We start from the raw sequence: 25,402 nt of genomic DNA on the forward strand, positions 1-25,402 counted from the left end.
ATAATGGTGTCACTCCTGACATGTGTTTATCTAACCTTTCTTTTAAAAGTTCTGAAAATTCTGTGGAGTGTACCAAGTTTCCACTGATTATCTTTATAATCAGAAAGGGTTTTCTAATGTTTAACCGAAACCCTGAAGTATTTCTATTTTTTTCTGATAGTTGGAGTGTAGGCAGATAATCTAATCCCGTCTTTATTTCTGCAGTGAAAGGAGCATGCGCATTGTCTTCTTTTTATCCTTGAACGTTGGAATTTTAGTCAGCAACCAGAATCACATTTGTTGAAGTACTACACCATGTAGATCAGAAGAGTTGGTGCCTACTTTGCAGGAAAAAAGATTTTTTTATATATGAATACTTGTTTCACATAAAGAATTCCTAGTATTATATGAGGTTATAGTTTTGTACAGCACTAGGCAGCAGTATTAAGCCCAGGGCTGTGGTTTGCAAGAAAATGTAATGGTTAAAAAGACTGAGCTGTTTTGTATTCTGTCATGAGTGATTGGCAGAAGCAGGCAATGGAACAAATATTATTTCATAGAATCTTCTGGAAGGATGAGGCAGCAGCTGTGGGAAGGGAAAAAGTTTTACTGGTGTGATACCAGGCTCTGCACATCTCTTCCTACAGCTTAGATAGAAGCTACTTCATTGTCTCATGGGATATTAGTGAATTTATTTCTTTAACAAAAAAGAATGGAAACATTATCTAATATTTGTTACACTGGAAAAAATTAAACATCTGAAGATGCCTTTGGACATATTAAAGAAGCAGAAAAGAGCAAAATTAATTAACTTTGGTGTGAACAGTTGGTTTTCTGTCAGGCACAGTGATGGGATCTGGGGCCTTCTGTTTTCCTTTCTTGTATTTGTGAAGGTATAATAGAAATTATTGCTCACTGAAATTGGACAAGGGGATAGAACTCATTACACTTTTTGTGTAACCTGCATATTTTAAAGTTTTTAAATTAGATAAGCTTAGCAGTGACTGTTTTGCTTTTGCCAATTTTCAGGTTAAGACAAGTATTAACACAGTAATATACATTGGACTCATGGTAGTTAAAGATCAGATCACTTCTTATCTGAATTGTTATTATCATGGTGTAGAATTATTAATATATTATTATGATGTTAAAGTTCAAGTTACAGAATCACAGAATGGTAGGGGTTGGAAGGGACCTCTGAAGATCATCTGGTCCAACCCCTCTGCCAAGGTAGGATCACCCAGGGCAGGCTGCACAGGAACCTGTCCAGCTGGGTTTTGAAGGTCTCCAGAGAAGGAGACTCCACAACCTCTCTGGGCAGCCTGTTCCAGTGCTCCATCAACCTCACAGTAAAGAAGTTTTTCCTCATGTTGAGGTGGAACTTCCTGGGCTGCAGTTTGTGCCCATTGCCCCTTGTCCTATCATTGGGCACTACTGAAAAGAAACTGGCTCCATCCTCCTGACAGCCATCCTTCAGGTATTTATAGATATTGATAAGGTCCCCTCTCAGCCTTCTCTTCTTCAGACTAAACAGCCTCAGGTCTCTCAGCCTTTCCTCATATGAGAGATGTTGCGGTCCCTTAATCATCTTCGTAGCCCTCGGTTGGACTCTCTCCAAAAGTTCCTTGTCTCTCTTGAACTGGGGAGCCCAGAACTGGACACAATACTCCAGATGAGGCCTCACCAGTGCAGAGTAGAGGGGGAGCATAACCTCTCTCGACCTGCTGCTTACACTCTTCTTAATGCACCCCAGGATACCATTGGCCCTCTTGGCCACCAGAGCACATTGCTGTCCCATGGATAACTTATTGCCTATGAGGACTCCAGAGTCCTTCTCCGTGGAGCTACTTTCCAGCAGGTCAACCCCTAACCTGTACTGGTGCATGGGGTTGTTCCTCTCCAGGTGCAGAACTCTACACTTGTCCTTGTTAAATTTCATGAGGCTCCCCTCCGCCCAACTGTCCAGTCTGTCCAGATCCCGTTGCATGGCAGCACAGCTTCCTGGTGTATCAGCCACTCCTCTCAGTTTTGTATCATCAGCAAACTTGCTGAGGGTACATTCTAGACCTTGATCTAGGTCATTGATGAAGACGTTGAACAAAACCGGACCCTATCCCTGTGGAACACCACTAGATACAGGCCTCTAACTAGACTCTGCACAGCTGACCACAACACTTTGAGGTCTGTTGCTTAGCCAGTTCTCAATCCATCTCACAGTCCACTCATCCAACCCATACTTGCTGAGCTTCACTATAAGGATGTTATGGGAGGTAGTGTCAAAATCCTTACTGAAGGCAAGGTAAACCACATCCACTGCTCTCCCTTCATCTACCCAGCTAGTCACTCCATCACAGAAGACTATCACGTTGGTCAAGCACGATCTCTCCTTGGTGAATCCATGCTGACTACTCCTGATAACTTTCTTTTTATCCGTGTGCCTAGAGATGGCCTCCAGAAGGAGCTGTTCCAACCCAGGGATGGAGGTGAGGCTGACCAGTCTATAATTTCCCAGGTCTTCCTTCTTGCCCTTAAGATAAGATTATGATCATTAAGATACGTGCCAAGTCCTGTGCAAATGTATAGCAACTGATGGTTACTAATAATGACAATTAACAAAACATCCAGTCTAGAAGAGTTCAGGAGCACTCTGTCTGGGTGCCCTGTTTGGCATGAGCTACCAACAAACCCATGAAACAGATGACTCTCAGTCTTCACACACATGAGAAGCCCCATCTCCATAAATACTTCATAAATACATATCTGGTGGGTGAGGTAATTACTTACCTGTGAGGTGACAGCAGTTTTTCCCAAGGAAGACTCAAGGTTTCCAACACATCACAGAAGCAAGACTTTGTTGTCTAGTAATTATCCAGCACATGATCATCAGTTTTCCAAAGAGCACTGGGATCACACTGTAGAGAGGCAATTTTTATTTCCCCACTGTACATCCAAAGATAGCTCCTCAGAAATACTAGCAAACTTGAATGCTGCTGTCCCAAGGATGAATTGAAAATGCTCGAGGGTACCAAAATTTAACTTCATAGCAGTGACCTTATGGTTCCTTGAGTTCCATAACTTCTAAATAGTCCAGGGCCTCGATGACCCTTGAGCTTTGACTTTGCACTCATCTGCTTTCACTGTCCTCCTGTTTCTCACTTCTTCCCAGGGTGGCCAACTCCTTGCAGGTCTGGTCTCTCCTTTCATCTGGAGAGGGAAGGAATGGCAGAAGGTCTTCCTCAGTAAGGAAAGACCCCACTACCTCAGTTGCACTCATGTTCATGCCCTCAATCTCTCACTATCATGTGTGTGATTTTCCACAATCGTACAAATCGTATTGTACAATTTAAAAATTAAATTTAAAATTTAATGTACAAACATTAGATTTTAATGTACAATCATGTGCACATTTAATATAAACTAAGCTGTTGTCCTAGGTAAACATCTCAGTGCTCCAAAATTAAAAGCTTTGGAGCTTTTTCACTTTTTACTCTCACCTGGAGAACATCAGTAATGTTTTTTTTTCAAATCTGTGCCTCCTACAGGTCTTCATGTCAGGAAAAATCTTATTTTCAGTGTCAAATACAACAATAATTGGCATAGCTTCATCAATGAATGACAGTGAAGTGATTTATTCAGGTCTCTGCCTCCTGTGGGTCTTCACAGTAGCCAAAATCTAATTTTGAGAGTCACATATAAGAATAAATTGACATAACATAAATTGACGTAATGAAATCCTATTCATCAATGTCAATGGGAAAACACTAATGTAAATCATTACTAAAACGATGGTAGTTATGTTTGTGAAAGGATGAGACAGGGTAAGAGAGGATGAGACTGAGACCTCTTATAAATACAGACAGCATGGGAAAAAGAGAGTGCTTAATCTACAAACATTTTGTTAGTTTGTCCAAGATGGACTTTAAACAGTTGTGCTTTATTCCATCTTGAGTTATTAGACTTGATATAGAAGGCCACAGTATGAAATATAAAGGCCTATTTTAGCTTTAAATCCCATGAATTTACAAATGTATCCTGAGGGAGAGCGCTTAGCTCACTGCATGTACATGTCCATAGGAGTACAGGTGCCTTGCTGCATCCACACACACACAGACATTGGATCCCATCAGTCTTTGCATGGTATTTTTGCAATGACTATAAAAGGTGTGCCCTCAGATTGCCGATATGGTGTAGCTCCACTAAATGTACTTTTCAAGTGATTGGTATTTGAGCCATCAACAGGTAAGTTACCATCCGCAGTGTGAAAAACATTCATTGCTGACATCTCAGAAGACAGCATCTATGTCGTTTTATTCTGGATTTAATTATCGACTGACATTTTTTAAAAACAACTTTCAAAGTGTATGAAAATACTGGAGGTCTTCCGTACGATTACTCAGTGATCTTAGTAAAAGTATGAAACAGCCTCCCAATTTAATTTAAATGATTTTCTTTCACTTAGAAGTTTTGGTTAAGATATTTATACGACAAAAGTAAAAAGTGGCTGGTTTAAAAATGTAATACAAAACTTGCTTATACTGATAGTTCCATTACAAGCCTAAAATACTCAGCTCCATACTAAAACTAAGACTTTGCATCTTAGCCAGTGACTTTATTTTTACAGCGTATTAATATTAGAAAAAAAAAGTTAGAGAATTATTTTAACACTTGAAAATATGCATATATCTAAACAAAGGCAGAGAATGGCACATTCTTGGAAGCAAAAGACTGACAGTGGTTGCACACGACAGATGCCCTTTCTAGTAGGGGTCTCAACATGAAGGGTGAAAGCCGTCAAATGGGGTCATACTCAAACCTTGCTCTACTGCTGCAATTTTTTTCAGAGAATTTATGATGTTAACTAAGTTGCAGAAATGCTGTTTATTGCAGTGTGCCAATCACTACCGTCCATGATACAGCTGCCCACAAACAGATGAATCTGTAAAATACCCCTGTGAAAAATATGAATTGGTATCCCATACCTGGATAAATCTTACAATATTTCTACCTGTGGTTATATGGACTTATCATTCCCACTAACTGTAACCCACTGAAACTATAGGACATAAACAGCACTGCTATAAACTGAAAATGCTAGACTATATTTTCCTTAAATCATTAAGTTTCAGGCAAATTAGAGGCATGATGTTGGTTTTATTTCCTGGAAGCTGAAGCACCCAGATGTTTCATTCTCATGACATTTAATAACCTCACTGTCATCAGTACTAATTTTCCAAGTGCCTTTTCTGCTTTTGTATTGAAAACGAATATGTGAAAAAATGCTTTGGCACTTCAATTTTCTCTTCTACTTTTTGGGGAAGTTTCCAAAATGATTAGCTAGATGATCAATCAGTTAAAAAAAGTGGATTCAAGGTTGGATCTAAATGTCTTCAAAGTCTATAGAATTCTATTAAGTTCTATTACTTGTGCCCAGAGATGATAAATAAGCTGGCAAGGCATTAACGGGAAAAACATTCTTGACAATTAATTAAAAAGGAAGAAGACTTGCCTGATTTAAACAGTTAGGGTCTTAAAATCCTCTTAGAAAAGCAGATATTAGTTTTTATCTTCTACTTTTGTAAATTTTTTTCACTTTTTTTTGTGAATTTGAAAAGAACAGTTCATGTTGTTTGACTCACCACTCCAGCTTACTTGTTCTAGTTTACTACTTTGAGCTATCACAGAACATGTTGTCATTCCAATTGAAATGTCAGTGGTAAGTATGCAAGTACAATATACCTATGTATACACTCACACACACGTATATATATGACAGCAGAACACTTTATTGGCTTTCACACCCTTAAAAATTACCAAACAGTAGTGATTTATTCAGCTTTTCTCAAGACAGACTCACATCCACTCACATCAAGATCAAAGACAGAACAAAGAGACTCAGTTGTTTTGGGAAACGGTGGCCGTAACGCTTTGACAGGAAGATACGATGTTTAAAGAGACGCCTCTGGTAGGTTCTCATCAAATTGTCTCCATGTTGCCTTTTCTTCATTGAAATGCTACGGCTAAGGTCTAATTTAACAGCATGGTACTTAAGACTCCTCCTTTGCATTGTTCATCTTGTGAAAGAAAAAAGCACAGAAGGTGGGTTGCACAAGAAATGTGCATTTATATCCCTGTCATTCAGCTGGAAAGTGTGTTGGAGTATTAATGTCAACAGCTTTATTTTCCCATTTCTTTGACAGGTCCAAAACTGAAAAGACCTTCATTTTGTAATGTCCCTCCAGAGAATAAAAAAGCAGCTGATTAAAATATTTCTGTTTACCCTTTACCATTAAAATTTTTCAGTTTGGTGATTTGGTTTCAAAGAATGTTTGCTTTTTCTGCTAGCTGGAGCTTAGCATGGGGTAGATAGATAGGAGAATAAATGTATTTCTGTACAAAATTTAGCACAAAAAATTAGAAAACTTTAGAATTATAAAAGTAAATATCACACTTATCAGAAAGAAGCTGCTTACTACATCTGCTACTAACCATGTTCAGTGAGCAGCTGATTCAGACACCAGACAGTGTTACCTAATACTATTTCCTACTGGTGATTGAGACAAAACTCAAAGGTTTAGGATATGAGCATGCTTATTACCATTAGATATTCTGAGAGAAAATTAAGAGAAGGTTTCAGGTAAAAACAAAGAAGTTGCCTGTGGACAGAATATCCTTTCATCTATAGAAAAAGAGACCACTTAGGTTTTTCTTAACACAGAACAAGAACAAAACCAAAGGGAAAACAGGGGTCACATTGGTCGTTTGAGGAAGGACATATTTTTCCCTTTGAGTATCATGAAAAGGAATAGGTTCAAAACTGTAAACAAATTTTATCTAGTGACTATTGGCAAAACAGAACCTCCTTTTCTCCTGTACATAATGAAAGTGACATATGGAAAGTGCATTTTTTGCAATACCTTTCCAAAAGGAAGCGTCACTGAGTAAATTAAATTGCTGGGCTTTTGGACCAGGCAAAATAAAATTGTTTTCTAAAAATTTTGCTCATTTCTATCATAATAAAAGACAAAATTGGAAATGGAAGAAAACTTTTGAGAAGTATTTACAGGAATAACTAACACAGTTCTGGAGATGTGAGTACTGCAGAACAGATTGTTGTGTGGAGGATGTATCACATGCAACGAGCACACACAGAAATCCATAAACCAAGAGAAAAAACACAAAATGTCATGTTATTTTGTTGTTTAATTGAAAGACTAAGACTCCTGCATTGAGAGGTACACTCTGTATAAGGAAGTTTTGCCCACAGGTGAATAATGAGACTCTTTAACTATTTGGCTAATTGGGAATTTACGGAGAATTTCACTCAGGATAAATGGATGGTATGAAAGCTAGATATCTAGTGACCTTTTCAGGTGTATAAATAATACATGTTTCATATTTTCATTTGCTTTTGTGTTTCTTCCTTCTGGAGGACTAAAGGGTGGCAGAAATATCACCTTCTCAAAGCTGAATCTTTAGCAAATTCTTTTTCTTTTATGCATAGTTCCTGCCTTAGGAACCCTCATAAGGCATTTGATATTTCCTCAATATATTTGATATTTTGTCCCTTACCAGACCCTCACACCTTCACTTTCTCCTTCTCCCAGTACTATTCATGTTATTCTTTTACTTTTTTTCTTGGCTTCCAAAATCTTGAATCCTTGGAAAGAAGTGCTACTGATGGTATGTAACTGTGGGCAGTTAGCAGCTGACTGCAGTCAGCAACAGTCCAAAGCAGCTTAAACAACCAGTGTTCTCCCTGAAGGATTAAGTCTTACACTCATTTCTCACGATTATACAGTGGGATGCTGAACTGGAAGTAAAGCATTAGGTAAGATAAGAAAAGGGAAGACTCTTTAGCTGCTCTGCTGCGTGCCTGTGTCCTGGCAGATAAAGACATGCCTCTGCAACTGTGTTTGCTGTACTTCTTGTATTATGTTGGATTAAAGCAAAGTGTCATAGAGTTTTTCTGCAGGGAATCTGGCAGCTGAACTAGGTTGTACTAAGAAGTAAATGGCTGTGTATAAAAAACCTGGCAGTACGGTTCTAGAGTTGGGGATCAATGGGACAAACCTTGCAGAGATGTACACGTTACGTATGTTCTGTCTTGTGTTCTAAATGGAGATCCTAAATGTGGGACAAATAGCAATTTGTTGCCATTTAGTAGGAGGTGCATAGGATCTGTGTAACAACCAGCTGTGGTGGGTTAGCCTTGGCTAACAACCAAACTCCTACCCAGCCGCTCACCCACTTCTCCCCTCAGGGGGACAAAATACAAAGAGTAGGAATGAGAAAGCTCGTGAGTTGAGATAAAGACAGGCAGGTTGATTACTAATTATTGTCATGTACAAAGCAGACTTGGGGAAAATTAACTCATAAAAATGTAATTACTAATTTGGATAGTGGGAAAAAGAAAGGCAAACATTAAAACAACACCTTTCCTCCTCCCTTTCCCAGCCTCAACATCACTCCTTCTCTCCAGTTTCCAGCAGTTATGGTTGGTAGACAGTGTTGCCCCCTCCTCCGTCCTCCTCACACTTTTCGCCTGCTCTGGCATGGGTCCTCTACAGGCTGCAGGGAAATCTCTGCTCTGGTGTGGAGCACTTCCTCTTCCTCTTCCAACCTTGGTGCTCCTTCTGCTGCTTCTCACTCTTCTTCTACTCACTGTACTAGCAAGAGCAGGCACCTCTGGGGTGGGTAACTTGCTCTTGGTTAAGCAGTGCAAAATTGATCTCATTGGGCTTGGTCAAGTCTTGATTTTCAGAGTAGCTGGAAATTTACAGTTCCTGTTAACTTTTAGCATCTCAGAGGAAAGTGTACATTTTTGAGAAGAAGGGATTAGAAACGCCAATCCACCTGCGCAGCCAAACTGCTGAGCTACAAACCTCTCATGTGGGAAGGCTCACCAAACTCCACAGGGAAAAGAACTCTTGAAACCCAACACAGAGCTGCGCAATTGCAGCTGTGTTATTCTTCAGGCTGTAGTCTGGCTTGTGTACCAGCTCACCTGTTTTAGCAATTGTTAATAGAGGCAACCCATAGTTCCTAGAGCGGGGGGAAATCTCACCATTTTTACTCTCTCAGTTTCTTGGTGGTCATTTTCCCAATTGTCTGGACTACAGACTAGTAATTGGAGACTGCAGGTTTGTCTGTATTTGCTGTGCAGTTGTATTTTAAAGAACCACTTTGATGAATATATGTGATTTTGGTACAGATGAAGTCCTATCTTGAATGATTACAGCAACCTGTTAGCTTTTTGTATGTCAGAATGTAATCTATAAAGTGATTAAAAAATCCACAAAAAGACTAGCTAAGATAATGTGGTGGGTTGAACCTGGCTGGACACCAGGTGCCCACAAAAACTGTTCTATCATTCCCCTCCTCAGCTGGAGAGGGGAGAGAAAAATATAACAAAAGGCTTGTGGGTCAACATAAGGGCAAAGAGAAATCACTCAGCAATTCCCATCACAGACAAACCAGACTCAACTTGGAGAAAATGAATTTAATTTATTACCAATCAAATCAGAGTAGGATAAAGAGAAATAAAAACCAAATCCTAAAAATACCTTCCCCCCACCCCTCCCTTCTTCCTGGGCTAAACTTCACTCCTAAATTCTTTACCTCCTCCTCACCAGTGGTGCAGAGGGACGGGGAATGGGGGTTGTGGTCAGTTCATCATACGCTGTCTCTGCTGCTCCTTCCTCCTCAGGGGCAGGACTCCTCACACTCTGCCCCGCTCCAGCATGGGGTCCCTCCCGTGGGAGACAGTCCTCCACAGACTTCTCCAACGTGAGTCCTTCTCATGGGCTGCAGTTCTTCACAAACTGCTCCAGCCTGGGTCACCCCATGGGTGCCGTCCTTCAGGAACAGATGGCTCCAGCTTGGGTCCCCCGTGGGGTCACAAGTCCTGCCAGCAACCCTGCTCCAGCCTGGGCTCCTCTCTCCATGGGGCCACAGGTCCTGCCAGGAGCCTGCTCCTGCCTGGGCTTCCCACGGGGTCACAGCCTCCTTCGGGCATCCCCCTGCTCCGGCGTGGGGTCCTGCCCGGGCTGCAGGTGGAGATCTGCTCCCTCGTGGAGCTCCATGGCTGCAGGAACACAGCCGGCCTCACCGTGGTCTTCCCCAGGGGCTGCCGGGGAACCTCTGCTCCGGCGCCTGGAGCCCCTCCTGCCCCTCCTGCTTCGCTGACCTGGGGTCTGCAGAGTTGGTCCTCCCACATGTTCTCACTCCTCTCCACCCACAAGTGCGGTTGCGCAGTTCTACCCCCCGCCCTGTCTCAACTGTGTGATCCCAGAGGCGCTACTACCATCGCTGATGGTCTTGGCCTTGGTCAAGCTCCTTAGGAATAAATAAAACACTGAATGATTTATTCTTCCATCCTAACTGTAAGAATGGTGAATCTTTATATTCAGAAGGTTTGTAATATACTTAGCAGGGATAGAAAACTTATGTATGTAAACCCTAGTTCTGCACGTTTATATTCACAGGAAAACATGTCACAGCTACTGGAACAAGGTTTATATTTTTTATTTTCCAAAATGGATAACAATCAGCATATGATTTTGCAATATTTTGGGCTAATTTGAGTAAAACCGTGTGATTCAAGTAATTTTTGTAAAGTTTCCTGTTGAAGGTAAAGAGAAAAATGCTTGGTGCTTTGAGAGGGGACCTGTTTCTCCTGTTCTCTGAGGCAGTGACTGAGAATAGGAAACAACAATAAATGACTGATTTTATATGACCTATTCAATGATATTAATTGTTTATATTTCCAAAGCTTTTGGATATCTAATTGAAACATTACGGAAATGAGATCTGGAACATATTCCTGTCATCTCCCAACTCAAATGGGAAGAAAAGATTAAGGCTAACTGTAATGAACAAAATTTATTTTGCCAAAAGAAGCTGAAAAAAAATAATGGCTTATAGTATATTAATTAAAATTTTGTGCTGATTATTGGAATTAGATAAAGTCTTGAATTAAATTAACTGATTTTCAGAAAGTTATAATCTCATTTTAAGACACCTTTGACAGGAAAAACCTAGGGCAATAACATCCATAATAATATATTAAAAGTCACAAATTGAGAAGGGGAAAAAAATCAGTGGAAATATAGAAAGGCCCACTGAAAGAAAATTAAAGATTGTAATTTTACCAATAAATATTGTCTGTTGACAGCTCTATCTCCACAGCAGATTTCACAGGTGACAGTGGAGGCATTCACAATGAGCAATTTTATCTTCAGTGTGCTCCTATGTGGGAAGAGGTACTCCTAGGGCAGGACCCATTCCTACTTCTTTCCAGAAACCACTGTCTAGACTGCTTGTTGCAATGACAGCTTTTGCAGCACAGGACCTCTGCAATATGAGAGCGCATTAAGACCAAGAACCCAGTTCGCATAAGGCCATGACCAGTAATCAGAGAGTATCATCCTGACCCAGCAGCTTAAGACTCCTGAATTGCATTAACCTGTCAAAGACTCTGTTGTCCAAAACTTGTGCGAGTGAATTATTTGATTAAAGTCAGAATGGGTTGGCAGGGAGAGGGGATGGGGGAAGGGACTGATGTTATCTTGAACTATGCTAAAAATAAAAAAGCAGAATATAGTTACTGGTGTGATCAGACTCTAAAAGTAGCTGGGTTGCCCAAAGAGCATCATGCTGCTTCACCAGGCAAGTGAATATAACTAGGATCACTGCTGTACATTTCACAGATTAAATGCAAAAATGTAGTAAGGAAATACAAACAAATAGCAGCTTGCAAAAACGCAGGATTATTTACATTGCCACATGCGCAGACAACTGAGGTGCCAGATTTGAGCCATGTGCCTTCACATGAATCAAATGCCATCCCATCTCTTTCTTAAAGCAACGAATCCATTATTTCTAGAAAAATGCACAAAAGAAGGTTGAGGATTGGTGTATCTACTACCAGTTCTTATCTATAAGTTATCAACAGTAGTGTGTTGTGAGGAAGTCCTTTCATTTCATCTAGTAAAATCAGCTTCCTGGATTATTTCATATGCTTCTGTTTGGGTTTATTTTGTTTGGTTTTGGTTTTTCTTTTCTTTTTTTTTTCACTGATCTGAGATTGCATCAAATTGTTGTGTTTACTTATTGGAAATTTGGGTTGCTTTAGTTTCATGAGTAGCATCTCACATCATAGCTTTTCATCTGACATGCTAATGGCTAATGGTTGGCCGATATAGTCTCCATTTACATGGTCTTTGCTGCAAGTGAATCTGATTTACCCTCAGAAGAAAAGTAAAAGTACTAAAATTACTTAATTTGTTTCTTGGGACCTTCATGTTGGTAAAACACTGTTTTTCCTCAGCTTTGCTATGTTTCACTTTCTCTGCTCACTTGGATCTTTAGAAAGTGAAGAGTTTGTATTTCACCAACAGGCAGGGCAAACAGACCATGGTTTTACTGCTTCAGGTTAAATAGAAATATTCATCATTAACATCACTTGTGGAGTCAACTTACTGATAGTATATTGAGCTGCTCTGAGTAAGTATGAGCTTCAGGCTACACTGGTCAATGAGACATAAAAATAGCACCACTCACAGCACACATTTTCATGACTTAGTGAGGCTTTTTCCTGTCAGCAATTTGATTGAATGTTAAGAAGAAATGATTTAGGTTTGCAGGTAGTCTTGCAATCTTGCTGATATGAGCTACATTCAACCTTTCACTCCCTAGATAAGATTAAATGGAAAACAGACTCACTTCAATGCTGAGCAGGTAGGTAAAGGAAAACAAGAAGAGCAAAAGAGGCAGGAAAACACACACACACACGCTCACACACACAATCAAGTCAACGCTTTGTTAGCATTACAGCCTTTCCATGAGAAATGGGGCACTTTTACATTTCTACCTTTGTCAAGCACAGTTCATTACTACTTGTTTTACCTCTGCCCCATGGAAACTTTTTCCAGGTATGCGTCCAAGTGGATCACATTCTTGCAATGACAAGTACCACTGTAACTACTGTGGACCTCAGCAGAAAATATAAAGTGCAAAATGTGAACGATCACAGGATTCAGTCTCTCTACTGTCCTGGTTTCCTTGCCTTTCTCTTGGAAGTCTTTGAGTGAGTCTTTTCTTCCTTGTTTGAAGGGAGATTAGTGGGAAATTGCAGCCCAAATCCATTCGGTCCGTTTAGGAAGACACATTGAAAGTAGCGGACAGGAGCTAGGAGAACAAGGAAGAGATGGTTAATGCTTATGGCTTCCAAACTGGGGCCATGAGTCCATTCCATGTTCTTTCAGAAACCATCTGTATAATATCATTTCCATTAAATGACTTATAACAGCACAAATCTCTAGTGTGATCACAAGCCAGGTTCCACATATCAACAAGATTTTAGCTGAAAGGTTCAGTGAGAAGTCTTTGTAGCACAAGATGAGGAACTATTGACATTTTCACATTTAAATCCCTTATTCCTCTCAGTGTTGTAGTCCTACTTCTCAGGGAATATTTGCATTTGGGGATAGCTGAATGGAAGACCCAAAACTCACACATATATTTTCTGATTTTATATTTCACAGCCACTTTCAGATACATTGAGAAGTTCCAGAAGGAATCACATCTAATAGTAATAATGACATATTTTATTAGGCTTCAAATGAATTATCTTTTATTCTGAGTAAGGGGATCATAAATGACAGTACCTCTTTCCTAGTGTTTCACAGTCAGGGAGGTTTTCTCTTTTTTGATTTTTGAGCACTAGTCTGTGTGCTCAAAAGAGACAAAAAGACAGACAAAAGTCACACTTCTTTCCATGATGTTTTAAAAACTTTCAAGAACACATACTTTAGCACAAACGGAATTGGCATGATTTGTTCCAAAATCTGAGCTTTGCACTCTGAGATTAATGTTGACAAGATTTTAAAAGATAACTACTAGTCAGTTATGTGTTTGGGAAAATGACTGGAGGAATGTTGGCACCTGAAACAAATTAGTTTTCATGCAGTTGAGTTTCTGATGACTTTTTCTTTCCTCTGCTGTTCATTCCATATTAAAAAAAAAATTAGCTGTTCCCTGAGAGAGTTCTAAACTGAGAGGGACTCCAGGAGTCCCTGTGTTACAGACTGAGGTGCAGGGTTTATTTATTGACTCACAAGTCACAGTAAATGGTGGAACACAGAGTGAGTGGTGTGTCAGAAATGCTGGTATATTCAATCCAGTTATATTATCCTCTGTGGTCTTCTTGCCCGACTCACGCAAAGCTTAAGTTATTGTTATCTAAAAACAACACTTGAAAATGGAGTTGGAAATCAGATCCTTTTGCAAATGACTTACTGCTTTTCCACCAAACCTAAGAATGGAAACAATTTTTTTTCCCTAAATTTTCAGTACCTCTGATGTTCCTCTGTGAGATGAATCTGAGATTTCTTCAGAAAACAGAGAGAAAGCAACTCCCATGACTAGAGCTCGCAGCCCGAATGTGACAGGCCAAGCTTCCCCTGTGAGATATGACAAGCCACGGACTAGGTACATGGTGTGGATGTGCTATGTCCTCTACTGTTGGCCATTTTATGGAGGCATTTGGGTAAGACCAGAAAGTTTCTGGGGTATGCTATAGTTTCAACAAATAGACTTATTCCATCCTTGAACTAAGGTTACTTTTGTGAGTGAAACTAACTAAAAGCAGTAAATTGCCACAAAACCTGCTATGATTAAAAACAATGTTCTCCTACCAAAGTACTGTCAGAGATTTCTCAATCAAAATAAACCAAACACACAAGCTCCTAAAATGTAATCCCAGTGAGTATCAGTTTGATAAAGAGAAGTACCTCAGCTTTCACTGTTTAAATGGAAATTATTTCTGCATATTCTTCTTAAAGGTATAAAAATGAAAAAAAAAGTCAATAACACTCTCTTCTTTATTAGAAGGCAAATAGGACATCATGCACTTTCTAGCCCCAATAAATACCAATACATACTGAAGGGTAAAAAAATGATTCTACCCCTCTGTATTTTACATGCAATCAGAATGTAAAAATTTAGCTCTTTTCCTTTACATACATTCACAAAGTCCTGACACATACTAGCTTATATAGCTACATATTTACAAGCATTTTAAACATGGTTATATATTGTAATTATAGCATGCCTGACACCACAACATCTTCCAGAGGTGTTATCTGATCATCATTCTAAAATCACCAGTAGTACTGGACACTGCAACCATTTCAGTTGAAAAGCTGACTTACGGTCTATTGTTAAAAGCCACTAAATTCATGGAGGGAAAGGGCAAACTTTCAGATTTTTGCAACTTGGCCAACAGTCACAATCTAATTACAGTGGGCCATAATAATAAATTTGAAAATCAGGCACAAAAAATAATTATTCGGAAAAAAATAATCTAAAATCTGTGTGTATTTGGAATGGGTAATGGTAAAGATCACCTTTGGTTATGTTATTTCTGAGATACCTGTAGTGTTTGTGAACTGAGCCCAGTTGTTTGGCTAATATGTACTTATGTTCAGTGTAACATTTTGAAGTGCATTCAAATATTCATATAGCCCATTAATTATCATCTGTCTTCACAAAATATCAGGAAAATGTAGGATAAGGAAGAAACTTGGGAGAGATAGGGATGGTAGTAATAACTTTAATTAAGTTTGCCTGCTACTTCCTTTCATAAGACTCTAATTCCAGTAACTTAATTCCTTACCACATTTAACTACCTGTGGTGAAACCTTCAGTGCTAAAATTAGCTGCTGGCTGAGCTTGTTTTTTGGCAAAGGACCTCAAAAGAACAATGTAGGTATATTAAAAAAAACCCCACAAACAACTGGGGGAAAAAAAAAGGTTTTCTTTTTTGGTATAAAAAATATTTTCTTTAAAAAGTGTCAGTATCCTAGGAGGCTAGAGGGACACTGTTGAGGGCAGAATACATCTGACTTTTGTGTCAAGGGTGAGGGAACTAAGACGGGAAGCTGTGGTGAAGAGGGTGACTGGTCAAGGAAAAAAGTAGTCTGCCATGGTAGGAGACCAACACTAATCTGGGGAAGTGTCTGGGTCAGGTGATTCTTGGGATAACTGGAAATAAAAATAGGTGATGTACAACCTGACCAAAGAGCTTGAGGAGAAAAATGGCCATAGCCATGTCAAGAGATTGTGAGCAAGTGGCTAGAAAGTGATAAGGGAACCTCATGGTAAAAAGGGAGACAAGGACTGGAGATTATGACAGAAAGAAAAACCAAAGAGTAAGAGTTACTTTCTGGACAAACTGAGAGAGGAAAAGCCTGAAGAGTGGAAGTAAGGTAGGATAAACCCTGTGAACAGGATGGGAATAAGAACAAGGGGACTTGAAAAGGCAGGATATGTACAAGAATTTTTAAGGTGAGGAAAAAACAATCACACTTCCTCCGGAAGTGTGTAAGGGATATGAGGCTTAAACACCTATGAATATTGCAGCATACTGTCTTACAAAACCAGTGTTTTGGACAATCACTCTGCTGTCAGCCAGCAGTCAAAACCACTAGCAAAACACTTTATCCCTCTTCACTGCTCACACATTTTGAGGACGAAAATCGAATGCTGTTGGGAAATTTTCCTTTAGTGCAAATAACAGGAGACCTTGCTATGGGTCCAGCCCTTAAGGTCTACGTGGGCTGTAACATCAGGCTCTGGACTGGCATGTATCAGTGTGCAGGGTCAAAGGCTCCTTCCAGACTGACACTGACATAGGTCTCCTCTTCTCCATGGTGTGAGTGAAGCAGGAAGAGGAATTAACCTGTAGGAAGTTTCTCTGAGCCTCTGAGGCATAGGCAAGGCTACAGCCGATGAGAAATTTAGCTGTAACAACTTTTCATTGGAGAAAAGCTTTCTGACAAAAGGGAATGATATAGAGTCTGCTTTGAAAAAAAAAAAAAAAAGTCCACCAAAGAATTAATTAAAACTCTTTGTCAGCTGTTTAATCTTGAGGAATGACATACTAAGAAGAGCAAGTGCTTTGTTCATCAATATTAAACAGACTACAGTAGAGGATTTAAGATATCCAAATATCCGAAAGCAAGTTTATAAATAACAAGTGATATCTGAAACAAAAATTTGTAAGCTCTACCTTTTGATTTTCAAAACTTTTAAAAGAAAATTTTCTGAAATTATTTGAAATATCTACAAATATTTCTGAAAAAAAATTTTAATTTTTAACTGGAATGTCATTGGAATGAATCTGAAATGTTTCACTCTGAAATGAAAAGTCCCAATTTTCTTCAAATTTTTTGATGGAGTTAGACAAACTAAAACTCAATGTTTCATGGATTTATCCTAATATTAAGGTAATGCATGACTAAATTAAGCATTTTCACTTGCTAAAAGACTGAATTATTCTGATATATTGTATGGTATGTGAGATTCAGTACTGTTATCAGAGTACAAGATTTAGCAAACAAAGTGTTATGCTTCCAAACGTAGGTAGAAAAAGAGGGCATTTTCAGGTTTTGGATGATAGACAAACTATTAAAGAAGTTTTTTTTTCCCCATACGCTCTATGTAGATTGCTTCTTATTAATTCTCCCAGTACAAAACTACTCATTTATAAAAGAAAATTTCATCAGTGTGCCTTGCTGGGATGGATCTCTTACACTTTACCTAATTAAGCAACCAGAACTTTCGAGTAAACATATTGCAAACGTCAGTTGTATTTTTTTAAATTTATATATTTTCTGGTATCTCATATATTGTCTTTCTTCTTTATTGCTGATGAGATTCACATTTTCTGTAAACTGAATGGTCTGTCTTTAGCATATTTTAACTTGCTAAGGAAAACAAAGTCAGTAAGTCTATGCAGGAGGAAATGGCTTCAAGATTATGCTTCTTGCTGTGAGTTTTTCATTATTTCCCTTTCATGTTGCCCTTCTTAGGCTGCTTTATCTAGCAAACCTCAGCTGCAAAACATGCAGATAAGAACTTCATTCAAAGAAAACCAGCGTCGTTGGAACTGTGTCTGCATCAGAGTCTGCAACAGTGTTATGATACAAGACATAGTCAGGAGAACAATTTGAATTTTGGCATGCAAATAAGACTACAAATGCATCTCATTCTGCCTTTGTAATCCCCACAGTCAATGTGAATACAGAATGTGTCTTAAAAAACTGAAGAGGGTTCTCACTTTGAATGTATCGTCTCATATCTTCAGGGCAAATGCTAACAAAAAAGATGAACAGCAGGAGCAAAATGTGCTTTAACACTAGACGTCTTTTGTCAGCTTAGCTGAGACAAAAAAAAGCCTTATATCTGGCCTTATGCTTTTATTTAGGATGTAGTTTATGAGAATTCATATAATTACTTAAATTTCTCTTATGAGTACTACTGAGGAAACAAAAAGAAGTCAATGCTGGAAAAGTGTAGAAATTTTTTTTTAACAAATTATAACTAACGTTGCTATGTAAGGACATCTGATATCTAAGACAAATTCATTTGTGAAAGGCTAGGGGAGGGGATATTTTCTTCTTTGTTTTTCACTTTGTGAACGGAACAGGCTTTTTTTTTCCTCAAAAAAAGAGAAATCTTTTAAATGATTTTTTGATATTTTAGAATTATTTTTGCCTGGATGGAAATCCATTTGGAGTAAGAACAATCAAGATAAGTTCCAGGTAGCAGTGAAACAAACAAAACCCCCTGGATTCAAGGTTTGTGTGAGGCTGTTTAGGGCTGGTCAAGAGGAAATGCTAAGTACATTCCATAGATAGCCAATAAATTATACAAATATTCCATGGAGCTTATGTGTGCTCTTGATCTCTAAGTGACATGTATGTCACGCAGAGGGCTTGTTTCAAGAACTGTGAGGAATATTACAATATTTCACTTCTTCAGAGGAAAGGAGGAAACCAGCCTACTGAGGTCTCTCTGGATGGCAACATGAATGTCAGCCATTCCCCCAGTATTGTGTCATCTGCAAACTTGCTGGGGGTATACTCTGCTGCATCATCCAGACCATTAATGGAGATGACACTTGGGTTACCCTGCTAGTTACTGGCCTCCAACTAGACTTGTTACCACTGATAACCACCCTCTGGGCCTGGCAGTTTCACTAGTTTTCACTCCACCTCACTGTCTGCTCATCTAGCCCATACGTCATCAGCTGCTCTATGAGGATCCTATGGGAGACAGTGCCAGAAGCCAAAAGCCCTACTGATGTCAAGGTAAACAATATCCACTGCTCTCCCCTTGTCTACCAAGACAGTCAGTTCATCATAGATGGTTATCAGGTTGATCAAGCATGACTTTCCCTTTGTGAATCCATGCTGACTATTCTCAATCAACTTGTCCTTCATGTGTCTAGCAATGGTTTCCAGGATTAGCTGCTTTACATAAAGCAAAGATACCAGCAGATTTGAGTTGGCTGAGAACGAGCAGACAGGATCACAGAAGTCCAAATACATTCCAGAACCAGATCTCATTTTCAAAGCATGCACACCTATCATATCCCCTACAGATACTATTATGATGTCATCCACAAGTCCTTTACCACCCCAAATAGAGTGATTACTCTGTGTCTTGTCCCTGGCAAAGGCAGTGAAGAGTTAAGTCTACCTGTATATGGCGTAAATCTTCAATTTGTGTGAATCTGTATAGAATATTAGAATCAATGTATGAGAAAGCTTCACACTCAGGTTTTAATATTGCTTAACAGGTGGTGGCAATTTTTTGCCTTATGGCGGCTTATATTGGTTAACAGTCTTTATTTACTGTCTGGCCAGAAAGATTCGCACTCAGCCATTTACATTTCCAAAGCACGAGAAAGCAGACACTGATGAAGTGACAATAAGATCCCAAATAATTCTCTGTTGAGAGAAGGATTAAGGAATTGCAGGGAAAGAGAGGAGTTTTAAATCTGAATAGATCACCAGAAGAACGTGCCATACAAAGGGAATTAAAGGGGTCCTCAACAAGGGTTCCCCTTCTGTGACAAATCTGGTCTGGGAAAGATTTTCATGAGAAGCCCAGTCACCAGGACACAGACTGTTAAGCATCTATCAGCTAATTACAAGAACCCTGTAGTGGAAGAGACACTGTAAAAGCTCGGTGCCAAGTAAGCACTGACTTGTTCATCTTAATCCTGCATGTTTATGCCTTTATAGATTCTTGTATCCTAAGCAGTCTATTTTGGAATTGTTTCTGTGCTGATTTAGCTGAAGAGAAGACTAAACTTTCTCTTTAAGAAATCTGATGAATATGAGGGCACTCCATCCTTAGAGACGTGATGGATCTTAAAAGTCAAGGTGGTGGGACACTGTAGGAGTTTGGCTTCCCATGCATTGATCCACAGTTTCCAAAGGATGATAGACTCTATTAAGCAACGTGTCTGATTTGGGAATTAGTAATTCAGGGGCTAAAGAGTGAAAAACAATTTTCATTTCCTTTTTTAGCTGTATGCAGACTAGTTGGGAACATATTTAAACTCCAAGGATGTCCAAGGACCTTGTGATAATCTTCATGAAGCTTCTCCTGAGTTAATATAATTTAACGTTATTTTAAAGAAGGCTACTTAGGCATAACTTTCTACCATTCAAAGTGCCAAAGTACGATTCAGGTTCTTACTCAAAGAATTAATGGGAGTTTTGTGCAAGGAATTATGGTGATCCAAACAAACAAATAAACGTGTTTTTTCATGATAGTATTTTTAAAAAATAATCTTATAAGGCAAGTGGGTAGAAGATGCAGAGAGAAATGAAATTTACCAATCCTAAAGAATATAACGATGTTCCTGTTTATGTGTTACAATGGTTAAAGTCCCATTTCTACAAGGATCAGATAGATGTTTTAAGGCAAGTCACCAATTAAAATATTCATTAAAAAGCAATAGCCTTTAGCAACAACAGTTTGGTTAGTAGGGAAAAATTACAGAGAATGTGTGAGGAAACAGTTTTTATTACTAGTGTTTTCTAGTTTGAATCAAATTTCTTCACTTAGAGGCTTTTCTAATAGAATTAAACAATTCAACAAAGTAGAAAAATTCAGGCAATCATAGCATTAGAAACAACTAATTAGTAAGCAGTTATAACTAAGAGGAAAGTATTAACAACTGCACTCATTTTTTTCTGATTGTTTCTCAGGAATGCACATAGTGTAATTTGGTTCAGCAATCAAAACTGAACCACACAAGAACAAAGAAAATTTCTTCCAATGACTGGGGAGCTGAACCTTTTTTCACTTACTAAAGAGCAAGGAAGGGAAACAGGTATTTTCCCCCTTGCTCTGCTTCTTTCCTTATCAAAAAATTTGGGCTCTTTCCCTTAATATTTTGGTAAAATTACAGTATGTCAACCTGACCAGAGAAAGCACAGGGGCAGATGGCAAGGGAAGTGGTGGGGAAACCTTGTTAAATATACAAATTTCTGCCTTCACACTTTCTAAAACAAGTATGTAAGTCTTTGTGCTTAGTGGCACTGTCTAACTGACATTTAATTAAATCCCATTTCTCTGAATAACAAAGCTGAATGCTAAGGGCCTATGCAGGAGACCAAATACTGTTTTCCCAAGTTCACAACACGGTCCATGTTTACATACTGGCTATTCAAAACAACATGGTTTGCTTCAAAGATTAGATTTATCCTTTTTTTTTGATAAATCATTTTTAGCTCCTTTCTTATTATTGAGCATTCTGTACAGCCACACTACTGCCATTCTCAGGAAGTACAATGCTTAGTGGGAAGGAGGAGGGGGAAAAGAAGAGGAAAAAACTTTCTATGTTCATTACACATAAGCAAGAAATATCACTGTATCTAAAAACATCCCCTTAAAATTACATTTTTCTAGCATTATGTAGACAATGTGTAGACAGTAAAGGGAAAAAAAGAAATTGTCCCATGAGGATACTTCTTTTGCATCTTATTTTGTGTCTTGAATAAGGAAAGAAAATGAAGAATGGTTGGAAAGCAACTCTCAAAGATACTTTCCAAGTGTCTGTGATATAACGCAATTAATTGCTCATCTTTGCAAACACCATCCAAGTTTTTCTGCCCATTTCAACAGGGTGACTGTCAGATAATGTTATTTAATAAAAAGTACTAAAGGCGTTTGAGTAGCAGAGTTAAATACTAGCAACAACATTGTTATTATAGTAATAAGAACTCAGATAGCATGTTCTCCTTAACAGTTCCTTTTCAAACATCGTGGGTCTGCAAGGTCTGGAGAAGGTAAAAGAGTTATACTTTAAAAGAACAAATGCACCTTCTCAAAAACTGCTCAAGAGTGAACAAAAAAACACTCAGAAGATTGTTTCATTTCTTATGAGTGTCTGAGGTTCCAACTCACTCAGGGAAATTGCTATATACACAAGAGAAAGTAGCCTTTATGGGTGTTTCAATCAGTGTGACAAAAATAGTATCAGTACATCAGTAGTACATGTCTTTAATAACACTTTCTTTGTATAAAACTTATTGTAAATGTGTCAAATCAATAATGCCAGAAGGTCACTATGGTCATATTTGATGTCATTAAAGGGAAAAAAATCACCACAGTAAAAACAGATATAAAATCCCAAGACCAGAACTGGTTAAAACCAGTTGTTTATGATTTGTGACTTATAAAAGTCAGTGCTCTTTTTCAAACATAACAACAAAGTGCAGTGAATGAGATCTTTATTCTAACAAAACAAATTCCTGCAATAAAAGGTGAAATCTATTATTTCTATCTTTTAGCTTGAATGTGATAGATGACACCTAAAAACCATTTAAGGGAGCAAAAACTTCTGTGTGTTGCTAACTGGCTCTCGCATTGTCTAGTAAGAAAACATAATGGATACATAAGCTGTATGTCTAGAGAAAAGTGTTGTATTCCATGTTATGGTCACTGTGCACGAACCATGTAACTTTTACAAACACACATAAATTTTACAAACACACACATTTATTCACACAAAACACATATAAAACCAAAGAAGAAGGTAAAAATAATCAGGGAAGTTAATACCAGATATTCATTCATCTGTGAAGGCTGGGATGGAGAGAGGAGGGCAGGAGAAGGGGAGAGAGAGCAGAGGAACAGTGAATGATAAGTCAGTTAAGCAACTACTGAAAGTGAAGCTTGAATGATACAAGTGCTTTCTTTGTTTCAGTTATCATTCTAACTGAAATCTTTATTAAATAAAGGTTTTTTTGAATGTGTGTAGGATTATGTGTAGAAATTTATCTCCCTCAGTGAGAACTTTTCTTCTGGGAGCAGCAGTCCTTCTTTATGACAATAAAAACTCAAGAAAGAGACAGTGCTTGAGTGATGCTACTGAAGAACCCTGACACGCCCAAATTCACCCTGTTTAACATCAGACACTAGAGGCACTACCTTCTGGGTTTGGCTCTAGCCACATGACATAATACTAGGAGGTAATTCAGATTTTGAAGGGATGAGTAACCCATTGGAGAAGTTCCTCTCTTGTTGACCACGGAACTTGTGCAAATATGCCCTTATTTAAGTGCTTATGATTCGGAGGAACAAATCTGTGCCTGTGTGCTACTTACAATGACAAATGAAGCTAAATTAGAACGTCTTCCTCACCCTGAATTTGCACAGTTCTAGGAACAGAGAAAACCCGAAAGAAACTGTAGGAGCTCAATAGGCTGGCTTCTTTAAAATATTTCACAGGATCTGCTGTCAGTTCTGGTTGCGCTAATTAAGAATTGCATCACATAATTATGATTTGTCCGCTGGATTTGACTATACTGATGATAATCTGGAAACATGAACTCACTCCAATATCAGGATGCTCGTTTTTCAGCTGATAAATGTTTAGAAACAAAATATATGTTGGTAAAAAAGTAAGACAGTTGCTCTGTCCTCTAAGCAATATCCCCATTAGAAGAGGAGGAATATGACATTGGAGGAATTACTTTCCTAAACTTCAAGAGGAATTTGAAGAAATGGCCATTTATCTGGAACAAAGACAAATAATCTCTGACTCAGAAAATTGTTGAAGAATTACATTTTGTACAGAACTTTGTTTCCTTGATATATGTCATGGAAATACATTATATGTACTTTTCTTCTCTTTTCTTGCAGTGTGATTTAAGAAGATATACCAGTCAAAATAAAGGGCAAAACCTTTAGCAATGAGAAGCATTAAGATACTAGTTATTGGTATGTCATTTGTGGCAAAACAATTCAGAGACTTATACTGAGATATATTTCTTTTTTTTTTTTATTTGACAGCACAAATTTAATATGTATTTATAAAAGCTTGGAACCACTTAGTTCAATTTTAGCAAAATGTTTTGATCCAGTTAAGAGGAAGGGAATGAAATCATTGTCCAACAAGCATAAATGATATTACTAAGTGGATTCATTTTGCAAAGTTAAGCAAATCAGATTTGCATTACTGGATCTAAACCAGCATGCTAAAAAATAATATTTTTTTTACAGTATTTTTTTCATAGGCTGTGACCCTCATATGTTGTTTAGTTAGACCAATTTATCCCTACATTAATAGTAAATATAGGTGTGTCTCTAATAATGTGCTAGGCAAATAATTTTTAGGTTTAACATGAGAAGAATTTAATTCATGAACTAATTGTAAAACCCCCAACATTTGACTACCTTGTCGTTGTCAATTTCAGCTCATCCTCCAAATATTTTTTTCACCAAAGATCCCTCTTTCCCTCTTTATTTTTGGGATCTATCCCTGGGCTCTGAGTTTTCCCTTAGTGTATTCCCTGGTAGAATTTTGCTCGTTCCCTTTTGATGCAAACAGCCATTCCAAGCTCAGAGGGCACATTATCAAGTCTGATGGGATAGGTCCAATAACGTTTGTGGATGAAGATTTGGAGTGGACTTCAGACACCTTGAACATGATTTAGGTTGAATGACAGCACCTACATTTGAAGTAATGCTCACAAACCAGGTCTCCAATGACAACAGAAAATATCCCTCCATTATGGACTGCAAAGCTACCTTTCCAGGTTTAAACTTAGTGCTGTACATATGCATGATCCACCAGACCTAGCTAAATACATTACTAGATGTGCCTGATAGTACAAGGATTAGTCCAGAATTATTTCTAAATTTTACCAAGTGACCATTTTGAAGTGTTTTACCTAAAGACATCTCTGAATAAGAAACAGACCTTTATAAGAAATAGATAAATCTTGTCTATTACCCTCCAGTACCAAGAACTCTTGTATTAATGGATCCAAAATTGTGCAAATTTCTGATGAACAGGCAGCTGGTGTTCCACTCATGTTATTCTATAACTCAGTAGCCCTAGTGCCCTCCTGGGAAGTGGAAGGTATAAAGCTGAGTCTCTCCAGCTAAAGGGGGCTCTGAAAGAGTGTCAGCTATATCTCTTGGAGAGTACACAATGATTATAACACATGGGTATGGCACCAGTGGGGTTCCCCAGGACTCAAATTTAGGGCCAGTTCTCTTCAGTGTTTTTATAAATTATCTGGATGCAGGAATCAAATGTACATTAAGTAAG

General features: G+C 38.4%; 1 protein-coding gene across 1 annotated transcript in view; it reads right to left on the minus strand.

Annotated features, from left to right (window-relative positions):
- Nucleotides 1–13,024: 13,024 nt before the first annotated feature.
- The window catches only part of TRDN (triadin), a gene marked incomplete at both ends in the record, with an annotated part of 211,439 nt that continues 199,061 nt past the window's right edge, over nt 13,025–25,402 (minus strand). The window contains 1 exon segment of the mRNA XM_081998530.1: nt 13,025–13,167. Coding sequence (XP_081854656.1) covers nt 13,025–13,167 — 143 coding nt within the window.

Source organism: Phaethon aethereus, assembly GCF_964289735.1.
Source record: "Phaethon aethereus genome assembly, chromosome: 3".
Classification (NCBI taxonomy): domain Eukaryota; kingdom Metazoa; phylum Chordata; class Aves; order Phaethontiformes; family Phaethontidae; genus Phaethon; species Phaethon aethereus.